This window comes from Marmota marmota, unplaced genomic scaffold (genome assembly GCF_001458135.2).
Source record: "Marmota marmota marmota unplaced genomic scaffold, marMar, whole genome shotgun sequence".
Taxonomy (NCBI): Eukaryota; Metazoa; Chordata; class Mammalia; order Rodentia; family Sciuridae; genus Marmota; species Marmota marmota.
In genome coordinates, this window is record NW_026000242.1 from 4,989,062 (window position 1) to 5,001,192 (window position 12,131).

Consider the following 12,131-nt stretch of genomic DNA (forward strand, 5'->3'; position numbering starts at 1 on the left):
CCCACTAATGCACAATAAAGAATCAGAAAACTATAGAAATGGATAATGCTTTACCTTAGAAGCAGTTCCCAGACCAGAAGTACTTGAAGGAACAGATACTCGCTGTTGCAGAAGGTCAAGTCGTGGTGGCACTGGGGGAAGGGAAGCTTGTGGAGCCATAGAGAATGGAGAAGGAGGACGTTCCACCTAGAACCATTGAAATTTAACAGTTTAGTCTTTTTCAGGGAACCAAGATGGTAAATATTATGTGACTATGTAATATAATAACCAATGGGGCAGACTTAAGCTTAGGATCACACAAACCTCTCTTCACAACTCAGAAACTTCCTGAGATTCTAACATGTCCAGAACTACTTTTTGTATCACAAGAGGGCACTCTCAATCACAGAAATACCATGCAGATGGCAAAACTACAAGCAAATCCATCTAGAAAGACAGTGTTACAGAAACCTTCCTAGCTTATTATTAATTTAAAAAAAACTACAATTTTCTATCTCTTAATCCTTGGAGATTAAAACTGGAACCCATATAAAAAGAAAAGGATAGGGCTAGGGGTAGAGTACTCAGAGGGAAAGTGTTTGTCTAGCATGTGTGAGGCCCTGGGAACAGGGATACCATATGTATCAGTATACTGTACTATACTATCTACTATATACAGCAGACTACTAGAATTTACATCATAGTCTTACTGAGGGGATTCCTGAAAGCATGGTATGCCTTGGTAGTGACAGGTACAAACTGAAAAGTAGGGGAATAAAAATGAATTATTCCAGGAAAAGCAGAAGGTTGTATAAGAAAGCAAAAGTAATTACAGTATAGCATACTAACTGGCACCAATAGGGAGCAAAATCATTTAGACACTGAATACTGATTTAGGCAAAACCCTTCAAATAACCTATTCAAACAACTAGAGTAAGTGGTTATGGAGTAGAAAGGAGGGACATAATGAGAGATATTATGTCCTTCTCCTCTGTTCATCTGGGGTGAACAGATAATAATCAAGAGAAAGTAATACAAGTATATGGTTCAGAAATGGGGAGACAGGAGTTGGGTACAGTGGTGTGTTGCCTGTAATTCCAGTGACTGAGGAGGTTGAGTCAGGAGGATCTAAATTTCGACGTCAGTCTCAGCAATTTAGTGAGACCCTCAGCAACTCAGCAAGATCATGTCTCAAAAATAAAAAAGGGCTGGGGATGTAACTCAGTGGTAGAGATAACCCAGTTCCACCACACATATACACACACACACCACAAATTATAACAAACTACCATCAGGATGCGGAGAAACAGGCACTTTCATATTTTCATACATCTTTAGGAATGACTTTGGGACAAATTGGGATAAATTTTAAAAATCTACCCCAAAAGTTAATTACTTTCACTCAAAGATTTTATTCATAAAGTCTACAATGAATCACAAGGTACAAAAAATAAAAATACCCACATAACTACCATTCAGTTGAGAAATAAAATACCACTGATTTTATGAAATACCCAGGTGCCCCTCCCCTGATTACATCCCTCTCCTCTATCATAGAGTTTAAATATACATACCTGTTTTTTTTTTTTGTGGGAGATGGGAGGTCTTGGAGACTGAACCCAGGAGTATTCTAGTTCTGAGCTATATCCCCAGTCCTTCTTTTTTTGTTTTATTTTGGAGAGAGCAAAGCTGCCCAGGCTAGCCCTCAAACTTGTGATCCTTCTGCCTCAGGAGCAGCTGAGATTACAAGTGTGTACCAGTGTACCCTGCTCTACACCTTCTTTTATCCAGCAGTTCCACTTTTAGAAATTTACCCTACAGACAGATTGCAAAATATGCCCGTATGTAGGAGCCTAGAATCAACATGTCCCTTAAGAAGAGACTGAATTATGGAATAGTCAAATGACAATCCATACATGAGGCTGTTTCTTCTCTATTTGAATTTCTACACAGCTAGGGGGAAAATGTTCATTTCTTTTTTCTTCAACAAAACGGTTATTTACTTAAAGATTATATACGTAACAATTTTGAATAAAGTTCACTGTCTCCCTTGTGTTGAACAGTGTTTCACCTGCCTCTATATTCTATTCCCAAATAAAGTCTTCTACTCTTTAAGAGCCTTGTTCTAGCTTTCTGGTCCTATTCAGCACTTTACAGTAAATTACTTATCTAGACAACAAACACATTGCAAAACTAACATTTGCTAATTGTAAAAAATTGCAAATACTGTATTCCACAAAATTATACTACTTAGAACTTCTATCCTCAGAAATAACAGTAATTTGGTGTGTAGTCATCCAATTTTTTCCCTATGTTTATGTTACAGTTTAGATATTAAATGTCCCTAAAGAGCTCTTGTGTGAGACAACGCAAGAAATCATAGAGGTAAATGTTTGGGTTATGAGAGTTTTAACCTAATCAATGCTCCTGAGGGGGATTAAATGGGCGTTAACTATAGGCAGGTAAAGTGTGGTTGGAGGAGGCAGGTCATTGGAGGCATTCCTTTGGGGCATATATTTTATCCCTGAAGAGTGGAGCATCTCCCCCCACCCACTCCCCGCTTCCTGGTGTGATGTCTTGAGATGCTTTCCTCTACCACACTCTTCCACCATGATGTTCTGCCCTGCCTGCGCCTCTCCCTCCCTCCCTTCCTTTCTCTCTCTGTTTCTTGGTAAGATGTCTTGAGCCACTTTTCCTCCACCACATTCTTTTTTTTTTTTTTAAAGAGAGAGGGAGAGAGAGATAATTTTTTAATAATTATTTTTAAGTTTTTGGCAGACACAACATCTTTGTATGTGGTACTGAGGATCGAACCCGGGCCGCACGCATGCCAGGCAAGCGCGCTACCGCTTGAGCCATATCCCCAGCCCCTTCCACCGCATTCTTCCACCATGATGTTCTGCCCTGCCTTGGGCCCTGAGGAATTGAAGTCAGCCATCTATGGACTAACACCTCTGAAACCATGAGCCCCAAAATAAACTTCTCCTCCTCTAATTGTGTTCTTTCCAGGTCTTTCAGTCACAATAAAAAAGCTGACTAAAACAGTATATTAAAAAAAATTTATCAGTAAAAATTTCCAGAGAAATGAGATCATATTATACCTAGTACATATAGTTGCCCTCCTCTCTTCTTCTTCTTCGTCTTTTTTTTTTTTAAAGGTTTATTTAGCTGTGCTGGGGATGGAACTCAAGGCTTTTCACATTCTAGGCAAGTGCTAACACTGAGCTACATCACAAGTCTATAGGTGCTTTTAAAACTTAATGCACATTAAACAGTTTTCCACTTGAGTAAATGGAACTCATTCTTCAGAGCATTGCATTATATGGTGGGCAGAACAATGATTCCCCTAATCCCCACAACCTGTGAATATATGACCTTAACTTGACAAAAGAAATTTCCTTGATTAAGGATTTGAATGTCAACATGGGAGAAATATCTTAAGTTATCTAGGTGGGCCCAAGCTAAGCCCACAAATCATTATTAAAAGCAGTCCTCAAAAAGGTCTGAAAAAGGGATAAAAGGGTCCCAAAGCCAAGGAATGTGGCTAGACCCTAGAATGTGGCAATGGTTTTCATTAGCTGAAAACCACCAAAGAACATGGGCTCTTAATCTCATAACTGCAAGAAATTAAACTCAGGCTAAATTGTTGAGGCTGGCCTTGAATTTAGAACCCTCCTGCCTCAGCTTCCTGAGTCACTGGGATTACAGGCATATACTACCATACCCAGCTCAAGTCAAACATTAAATTTTAATAGATATTAAACTGTCAATCAAAAAGATGGAACTAGGGGCTGGGGTTGTGGCTCAGGGGTAGAATGCTTGCCTAGCATGCGTGATGCGCTGGAGTCAATTCTCAGCACCACATACAAATAAATAAAATAAAGGTCCATCAACAATTAAAAAAATATTTAAAAAAGAAAAAAAAAAAGAAGAGATGGAAGTAACTGTACCCATCTCAATAATAAATGGGAAGGTCTGTTTCTCCACAATGAGTGTTGTTACCTGTCTATAATAATTCCATGAAGAAAAAAAGGGCATTTTTAATTTCAAATAATACATAAATATACCTCTTTATTTTTTTTTTTGTGGTATCAGGGATTGAACCCAGGGGTGCTTAACCACCGAGCCAAATCCCTAGCCCACTATTTATTTATTTATAGTATTTTTTATTTACATGACAGCAGAATGCATTACAATTCATATTACACATATAGAGCACAATTTTTCATATCTCTGGTTGTGTACACAGTATATTCATACCAATTTGTGTTTTCATATCTGTACTTTGGATAATAATGATCATCACATTCCACCATCATTAATAAACCCATGCCCCCTCTCTTCCCTATCTAGAGTTCATCTATTCCTCCCATGTTCCCACTCCCTATCCCACTATGAATCAGTCTCCTTATATTAAAAAAAAAAAAAAATTCAGCATTTGTTTTTTGGGGGATTGGCTAACTTCACTTAGCATTATCTTCTCTAACTCCATCCATTTACCTGCAAATGCCATGATTTTATTCTCTTTTATTGCTGAGTAATATTCCACTGTGTATATATGCCACATTTTAAAAAAAAAATTCATTCATCTACTGAAGGGCTTCTAGGTTGGTTCCACAGTTTAGCTATTGTGAATTGTGCTGCTATAAACATTGATGTGGCTGTGTCCCTGTAGTATGCTGTTTTTAAGTCCTTTGGGTATAGACTGAGGAGAGGGATAGCTGGGTCAAATGGTGGTTCCATTCCTAATTTTCCAAGAAATTTCCATACTGCTTTCCATATTGGCTGCACCAATTTGTAGTCCCTCCAGCAATGTATGAGTGTGCCTTTTCCCCTATATCCTTGCCAATACTTATTACTGTTTGAATGCATAATAGCTGCCATTCTGACTGCAGTGAGATGAAATCTTACAGTGCTTTTGATTTGCATTTCTCTAATTCCTAGTCATCACATTTTTTCATGTTATTTGTTGATTGATTGTACATCATCTTCTGAGAAGTGTCTCTTCAGGTCCTTGGCCCATTTATTGACTGGGTTATTTGTTTTTGTTTTTTTTTTTGGTGTTTAGCTTTTTGAGTTCTTTATATACCCTAGAGACTAGTGCTCTATTGATGTGTGAGGGGTAAAGATTTGCTCCCAAGATGTAGGCTCTCTATTTACCTCACAGATTTGTTTCTTTTGCTGAGAAGAAACTTTTTAGTTTGAGTCCACTCCATTTATTGATTCAGCCCATTTTATTTTTGATTTTGAAACAGGGTCTTGCTAAATTGCTGAGGCTAGATTTGAACTTGCAATCCTCCTGCCTTAGCCTCCTGAGCCCCAGGGATTACAGGCATGTGCCACCTTCCCTGTCTGCCAGTAAGCTTTTAATGAATAAACAGGTAGTATTCTATGAAAAAATGCATGAGGGGTCAAGGAATCTCTTTAAATCTTGACAAAGTCTTGTGATGGACCAAGGCTACTGTCACCTTCAAAATACCAAGAATATATCACTCGAAAGCCCAGATTTCCCATTACTCACTATTGATCTACTATTGATAAATTCATCCAATTCTGCTTGATGTAATATCAATTATAGTCAAACACTGAAAGTAATTAATATTTGTTCAACTCTTTAGTAGCTAATTAAAAATAAGATACCATGCCAGGCATGGTGGCATACACCTGAAACCCAGTGACCTAGGAGGCTTAAGCTAGAGGATCCCAAGCTGGAGGTCACTTTGACAACTTTAGTGAGACCAGGTCTCATAATATAAAACAAAAAGGGCTGGAGAGATGGCTCCACGGCAGAGGGCCTTTAGATTCAATCTCCAGGACCACAAAAAAAAAAAATAAAAATAAAAACAAACAAAAAACGATGGCTCTTCACTTCTGAGATTTTACAATGCAAAATACTTTAAATTACACAGAAATTGCCAAGATAAAGCAGAGAGAAATTCTAATGGGTTAGCCTTGCTGGACCACAAAGAATAAAGAGGAAAGAAATTATCAAGGTCAGGTACCTAGAAAGGAGAACACACTTCACTCATTAAGAAATGAGAAGTCGGGCTGGGTTTGTGGCTCAGTAGTAGAGTGCTCACCTAGCATGTGGGAGGCTCTGGGTTCGATCCTCAGCACCACATAAATATAAATAAATAAAGGTGTTGTTAAGAAATGAGAAGACATCAAACAGTGTGAAGTCAAGGGATGAGGTGATCAGATCTGTGTTGTAGATCAATGACTTCGTATCAGGAAGGATAGAAGATGGTGAGAAACTGAAATAAGGGGAGATAAAATTCACTCTTCCAGGATGTTTATCAAGCACCTATTTTGCATCAGGTAGTCATGTGCTGATATAAAAGAAAGCTTTTTGTATCACAGAAATGTATCCCATGAGTACATAGCATTCTAAAGTATAGACTCTACAGCATATCATTAACCCATTGTTTTATTTTTTTTATTTTTTTATTTTTTTTAAATTTTTAATGTTTATTTTTTAGTTTTCGGCGGACACAACATCTTTGTATGTGGTGCTGAGGATCGAACCCGGGCCGCACGCATGTCAGGCAAGCGCGCTACCGCTTGAGCCACATCCCCAGCCCCCCCATTGTTTTATTTACTAAAGAATTTTTATTTACTAAAGAAAATTTTACTTACTAAAATCTTCAAGAACTGTCTTACTTCTAAGATTTAATGAGTAAACCCCTGTTGTACCCTACCTGTCTGAGGAAATAGCATTTGATCACATCCTTTCTTTACCTTCATTTTTTTTTTTTTTAATCTTTACTAGAGCCTTTCCAGTTTGTTTAGCTTCTACAGGGCACAAGGTATAGCACTTCCTACCAACCATCTGATTACTGTCTCATTTTATTTCTTATCCAACTTAACTGACTTTCAAATGACAAGATTCCTTCATAGAAGGAAAAAACAAAAACAAAATCATGTACTAGTCACAGTAGCATATAAAATAGGGTTTAGTTCTTTATTTCCTTCCCCATTTCTCCACCAAGATATATGTGTTAAAACCCAGTCCCTCAGATACATATAGTAAGAATATGGGCCTTAAAGCTAGTCTGGCAGCTCCAAACTAGCTGTGTGATCCTTCGCAAATTCCTCTCTCTCTCTATGGCTCAAATGGTTCATTGTTAAATGAGGATAACAATAGTCTCAGAGGGTTGTTGTAAAGATTATGAGTTAAAATAAGTAAAATGCTTAACACTGTATCTTACAGCAAGAGCTCAATAAATATCAGCTATTAGTGCCCTTTTGTAGTTTGGATGTCATAAAGTGCTCCTTGGCTGTAGAAAATAGTTCATAATGATACTTGCTAGTCTTTGAAATTGTAGTCTTACCTTGGCACCTGCCAATTCCTTCATCATGAACAGAGAATCATCAGCTCGTTCATCATCATCATCATCATAATTTGGGGAGGGAGCTCCTTCTGCTCCTTGCCTCAATAGGCTGCCACTTCCTCTAGGATCAAACGGATCTACCACAATGGGCTCAGTACCTTTAATTTCACATCGGCAGAATGGACAGCCCTGACCTTCTGATTCCTACAGAGAAAGCAAAAGTTAGTAATGAATGCATCTAAAAGTATTTAATACATTTTTCTACTAGTAAATTTATTTCCTAGACATAAAGATGAAATCAAATGGTTCAGTGTATAGATCAGTGAAAGTACACATGCTTAGCATTTGCAAAGCCCTGAGTTTAATCTTCAGTACAGGAAGAAGGAGGAAGAAAGGAAGGAAGAGTGGATGGATGGATGGATTTAAAATTTAGGCCTAGCCCACAAAGTAAGCCCACCCTTTGTATCTATAAAGGATATATAAAACCCAATTCTTCAGAGTAATTACAAAGCAGAGAAAATGCATGGTTTGGATCTATACCTGCCACGATGTAAGACATGATGTGCACATGAGGTGTCCACAGGGCTCAATCTTTACATCTTTATCATTTTCAGCACATATTTTACACAGTTGGAATGTAGAGCCCATCTCACAGTATAATTCATATTGTTCCTTTGATTAAAAAAATAAAGAGATTATTTGTTGACTGAATGACAGTAACTATAAACATAAACAAAAAATGTAAAGACTTATTTATATCAGAAACATCTAATCTTGGGTCCCATTTAAAGCTGCACAATTTAAAGAAGAAACCACTCACACATAAATTCATTAATCCAGTTAATGTTTTAAAATTAAAACATTCCAATAACTTATATTTTCTGTAAACAGTATCCAAAAGCTTGGCTCCAGTGATATGGTTATAATACAAAGCATAATTCACCTGGGTCACTTTGATATGATCTTGGGGAGTTGGTTCACATAAGCCCGTCAGGTCGGGATTCTGATTTCGTCCATCAGGAAACAAATAGCTGCAAAAAGAGTAACCAGCCTTGTGGTTTTACTGAAGTCAATTGTCAGTGCTGGTTAATATACACAAATGATATCAAACATACTTTAAAAAAGAACTATCTTGGCTTGCAGACTATACCAAAATAGTTGGTCCATATAGGCCATAGCTTTCCAATCCCTATTTTAATCAATGGGTAGCCTAAAGATATAAATTTAAAAAAAAAAGACCTCAAGTATTTCTATGTACAGGTTGAACAAATGGAGACATGTATTTAAAAGGAATGTAACAAGAAACAAATTAAGACACTTAAGATCATCAACCTGGGAGCTTCTAGAATCAAACTGCTCTGAAATTTGGGGCTACTCAATCCAACTATAGAAGGCAATACATGGTCAAGAATTAGTATTTTTAGGGCTGGGGTTGTGGCTCAGTGGTAGAGAGCTTGCCTAGCATGTGTGAGGCACTGGGTTCAATTCTCAGCACCACATATAAAATAAATAAAATAAAGGTACTGTGTCCATCTACAACTAAAATATATTTAAAAAAAAAAAAAGAATTAGTATTTTTAAAACTTACTGATAAGTACTTTGATTCCAAAGGAATAGCAATTCTGGAACAAGAACTTACTAGCAAAAGTCAAAGCCTGAAGAAAAGCTGCTGAGTCAAAATGAAATTAAGATGAAGACAGATATAGGCCACTGAAGCCTGCCTACTCTCATTGGGAACATCTAGTCACTTTAATTTTGGCTGTCAAGAAACTGATAAAATTTCCTGCTAATTTTGTATTTTCAAATCTAGTGCAGATTTGCAGGTAAGCTAATATTTGGAAAAGGAGAAAGACAAATAATAATAACTGAAGCAACAGAGAAAGACAATTTCACTTATGGAATCCCTATCAAATAAAAAACAAAAGTCTACAGAATTTGAAGGACAAATCAACATAACTTGCTAATGTTTCCTGAATCTTAATATGTCATTTATGATAAAATTACAGTCCCTAAGTTCCTAGACTCTAGGAGATATTAATCAGTGAGTACTCACAAGCCTTCCCTGAAGCCATCAATCAGTGCTTGGAAGAGAGGTTTATTGTGAGGGATTGTCTGGAGAATATTCCCATCAGCAGTAACATACCCAATAGCCCACTGACCCAGACGAGTACAGCTTAACCGGAAGATGTAACTGAGGAGAGAGATTAATAGAAGTTTTAACATATACTCTGGTATTAGGGTGGAATGCAAGTTAGAGACAAAATTCAAAAAGACCATCAAGAATAACTTTTCAGTAGGGAAAGTTGGTGCATGCCTATAATCCCAGCTATTTAGGAGGCTGAGGCAGGACTACAGGTGTGAGGTCAGCCTCTACCACTGTCTCAAAATAAAAAATAAAATAAGGGCTGGGAATGTAGCTTAGTGGTAGAGCATCCCTATGTTGAAAAACCAGTACTAGGGTAGGGAGAGACAACTCTCTAAGCCTGGTGCCGTGACACATGCCTATAATCCCAGCTACTTGGGAGGCTGAGACAGGAGGATCACACATTTGAGGTCAGCCTGGGTAACTTAGTGAGACCCTGTCTCAAAATATGAAAAAAGGGCTGGGGATGTAGCTCAGTGGTAAAGAGTCAAACCTCCCCCACTCCATCTCTGCCCCAAACCCAGTACTGCCAAAAAGGGGGTGGGGGGAGTGTGTATATGTTCAGGGGGCTGGAGATATATTTCAGTGGGAAGGTATGTGCATACTTGAGGATTTGAGTTCAGTACTTAGCTCCAAATAACATTTATAGAAAACAAATAGCAATAACTCCAGACCAGAAAAAAGGCCATCTCAACCCCCATTTTTTTTGTCTTTTGGTATTGGGGATGGAAACAGGATACTTTACCATTGGGCTATATCCTTAGTCCTTTCCATTTTTTAGTTTGAGACAGGATCTCACTATATAGCTGAGCTTATGGTGGTGCCCCTGGCCCTACACCCTATTCTTGAATGGCTTGAAAACACTGATCAAATCATAGGATGTAAGCAAGCCAATTCCAGCAGAATGAATCCTATTGCAGAATCTTGGCCACTGGTGAACTAAAACAAGATCAAGTTTCTTCTATTCTAGAAGTCATAAGAGAAAAATTTGAGAATAAACCTCTTTGCTTCATGACACTGACCTGCCAGGTTTGTGAATGAATTTCTGGAGCCGAGCTTTCACTTCATCATATGTCAGGAAAGCCATGTAACCAGGATGAGTTACAGCAAGACTGTTCCAATTTCTGAGCAAGGAGGACCAGGGCTAAAGAAACAAGAGATTAATCACAGACTCTTCAGACACACAACTATTCTCAGAATATAGAACAATAACTTCAATTCTCAATTATAAATTTTTAATTCAAGGTCACAAAGTCTCAATTATGTTGTCAATTTTGAAGAAGACAAATGTTTGGGACACTAAAACCTTGAAATGCTAAGAAGAATATATGCTTATAGGGAGAAATTTAACTATACAAAATGAAACTTAAGAAATTGTAAAGCAATTCTAACTACCAGTAGTGAGGTTAACCAAGAAACAAAAGTCAGGAAAATAGAATAGGGCCTTCATGTGCAATCAGTAAGTTCCAAATAAATACTTACGCAAGTTGACATACACGCACCGGAGAAAACATTATTTTAGGAGAAAGATATGAGTTCTTTCTGAAACATTGATATTAAAAGTAAAGAATTTGGAAACAATAGAAGAAAAGTTGGAAATATAACACAAATGCCCAGTAACAGAGTACTAAACAAATACATCCATGTTCTGGGACTTCTATAACCATTAAAGTGATACAAAAGAATATTCAATAAGAAAGATCTGAGGGAATAAAGTAGGTTGTATAGTAATTAATGTGTGTGTGTGTATGATACATGGTGGTTTTAATTTATTTGCTTATAGTTTCTTTTCTTTCTTTTTTTTTTTTTTTAAAGAGAGAGAGAATTTTTTTAATGTTTCTTTTTAGTTTTCGGCGGACACGACATCTTTGTTTGTATGTGGTGCTGAGGATCGAACCCAGGCCGCACGCATGCCAGGCGAGTGCGCTACCGCTTGAGCCACATCCCCAGCCCCTGCTTATAGTTTCTAAATGCATTAAAACACTTTAATAGACAAAGCCCCAAATTTTATTTTTTATTTTAAAAAAGGTTTATCTTCAGAAAAGAAACAGCAAGATTAGTGTATGTTTTAGTATCCTACCTGAAAGAGTCGTGTAAAGATGTCAAATTCAAAAACTGAAATATAATCATTGCAGGTGAGATCAATAGTGGATTTCAGAGCCATGGCCTCCAGCCCAGAACTGATGGGATGCACTTCATGTAGGGCCTGTCGGAAGCTCTTCCAAGGGACTATTGTCCTGTGGTGGGGGTGGGGTGAAAGAGAAAGCATTTTGAGATAACAGATACTGCTATAATCAAGGAAAATAAAAGCCCCATTAAGCTCTCAGTATCAATTCTTTGAGTTATATTTTAGATTGAGAGTAGAACAGGAAAAAGGAATATTTAACTCTCTAATGAGTAAATTAGTAACAAGTTTTTTTCCACTATTCTTTTACAGAATGGCACAAATTAATTCCTTTTTCTCATCGTTCTTGGTACATCTACTCTATTAGAGAAACAAAAGAAGAGAAAAGAGATTATCCTTTTAATATAATAAATGTAATTACTGGCCAGACCTTTACTATTTAGAAGCTTGTATTTAAACTACCTTCTTTTTTTTTTCCTTTTTTGGTAATGGAGATTGAACTCAGGGATGTTTTACCACTGAGTGATATCCCCAGCTCTCTTTTTTAGTTTGA

At 37.3% G+C, this 12,131-nt stretch overlaps 1 protein-coding gene across 2 annotated transcripts in view; it reads right to left on the reverse strand.

Annotated features, from left to right (window-relative positions):
* Cbl (Cbl proto-oncogene) overlaps positions 1-12,131 on the reverse strand; it is a 69,505-nt gene that overhangs the window by 17,791 nt on the left and 39,583 nt on the right. For both annotated transcript variants that reach the window (XM_015489741.2, XM_048795753.1), the window contains exons 3-9: positions 11,534-11,690; positions 10,476-10,597; positions 9,364-9,501; positions 8,254-8,341; positions 7,851-7,982; positions 7,311-7,514; positions 55-186 (exon numbers count right to left, since the gene is read on the reverse strand). In XM_015489741.2, coding sequence (XP_015345227.2) covers positions 55-186; positions 7,311-7,514; positions 7,851-7,982; positions 8,254-8,341; positions 9,364-9,501; positions 10,476-10,597; positions 11,534-11,690 — 973 coding nt within the window. The remainder of the gene's footprint in view (positions 1-54; positions 187-7,310; positions 7,515-7,850; positions 7,983-8,253; positions 8,342-9,363; positions 9,502-10,475; positions 10,598-11,533; positions 11,691-12,131) is intronic.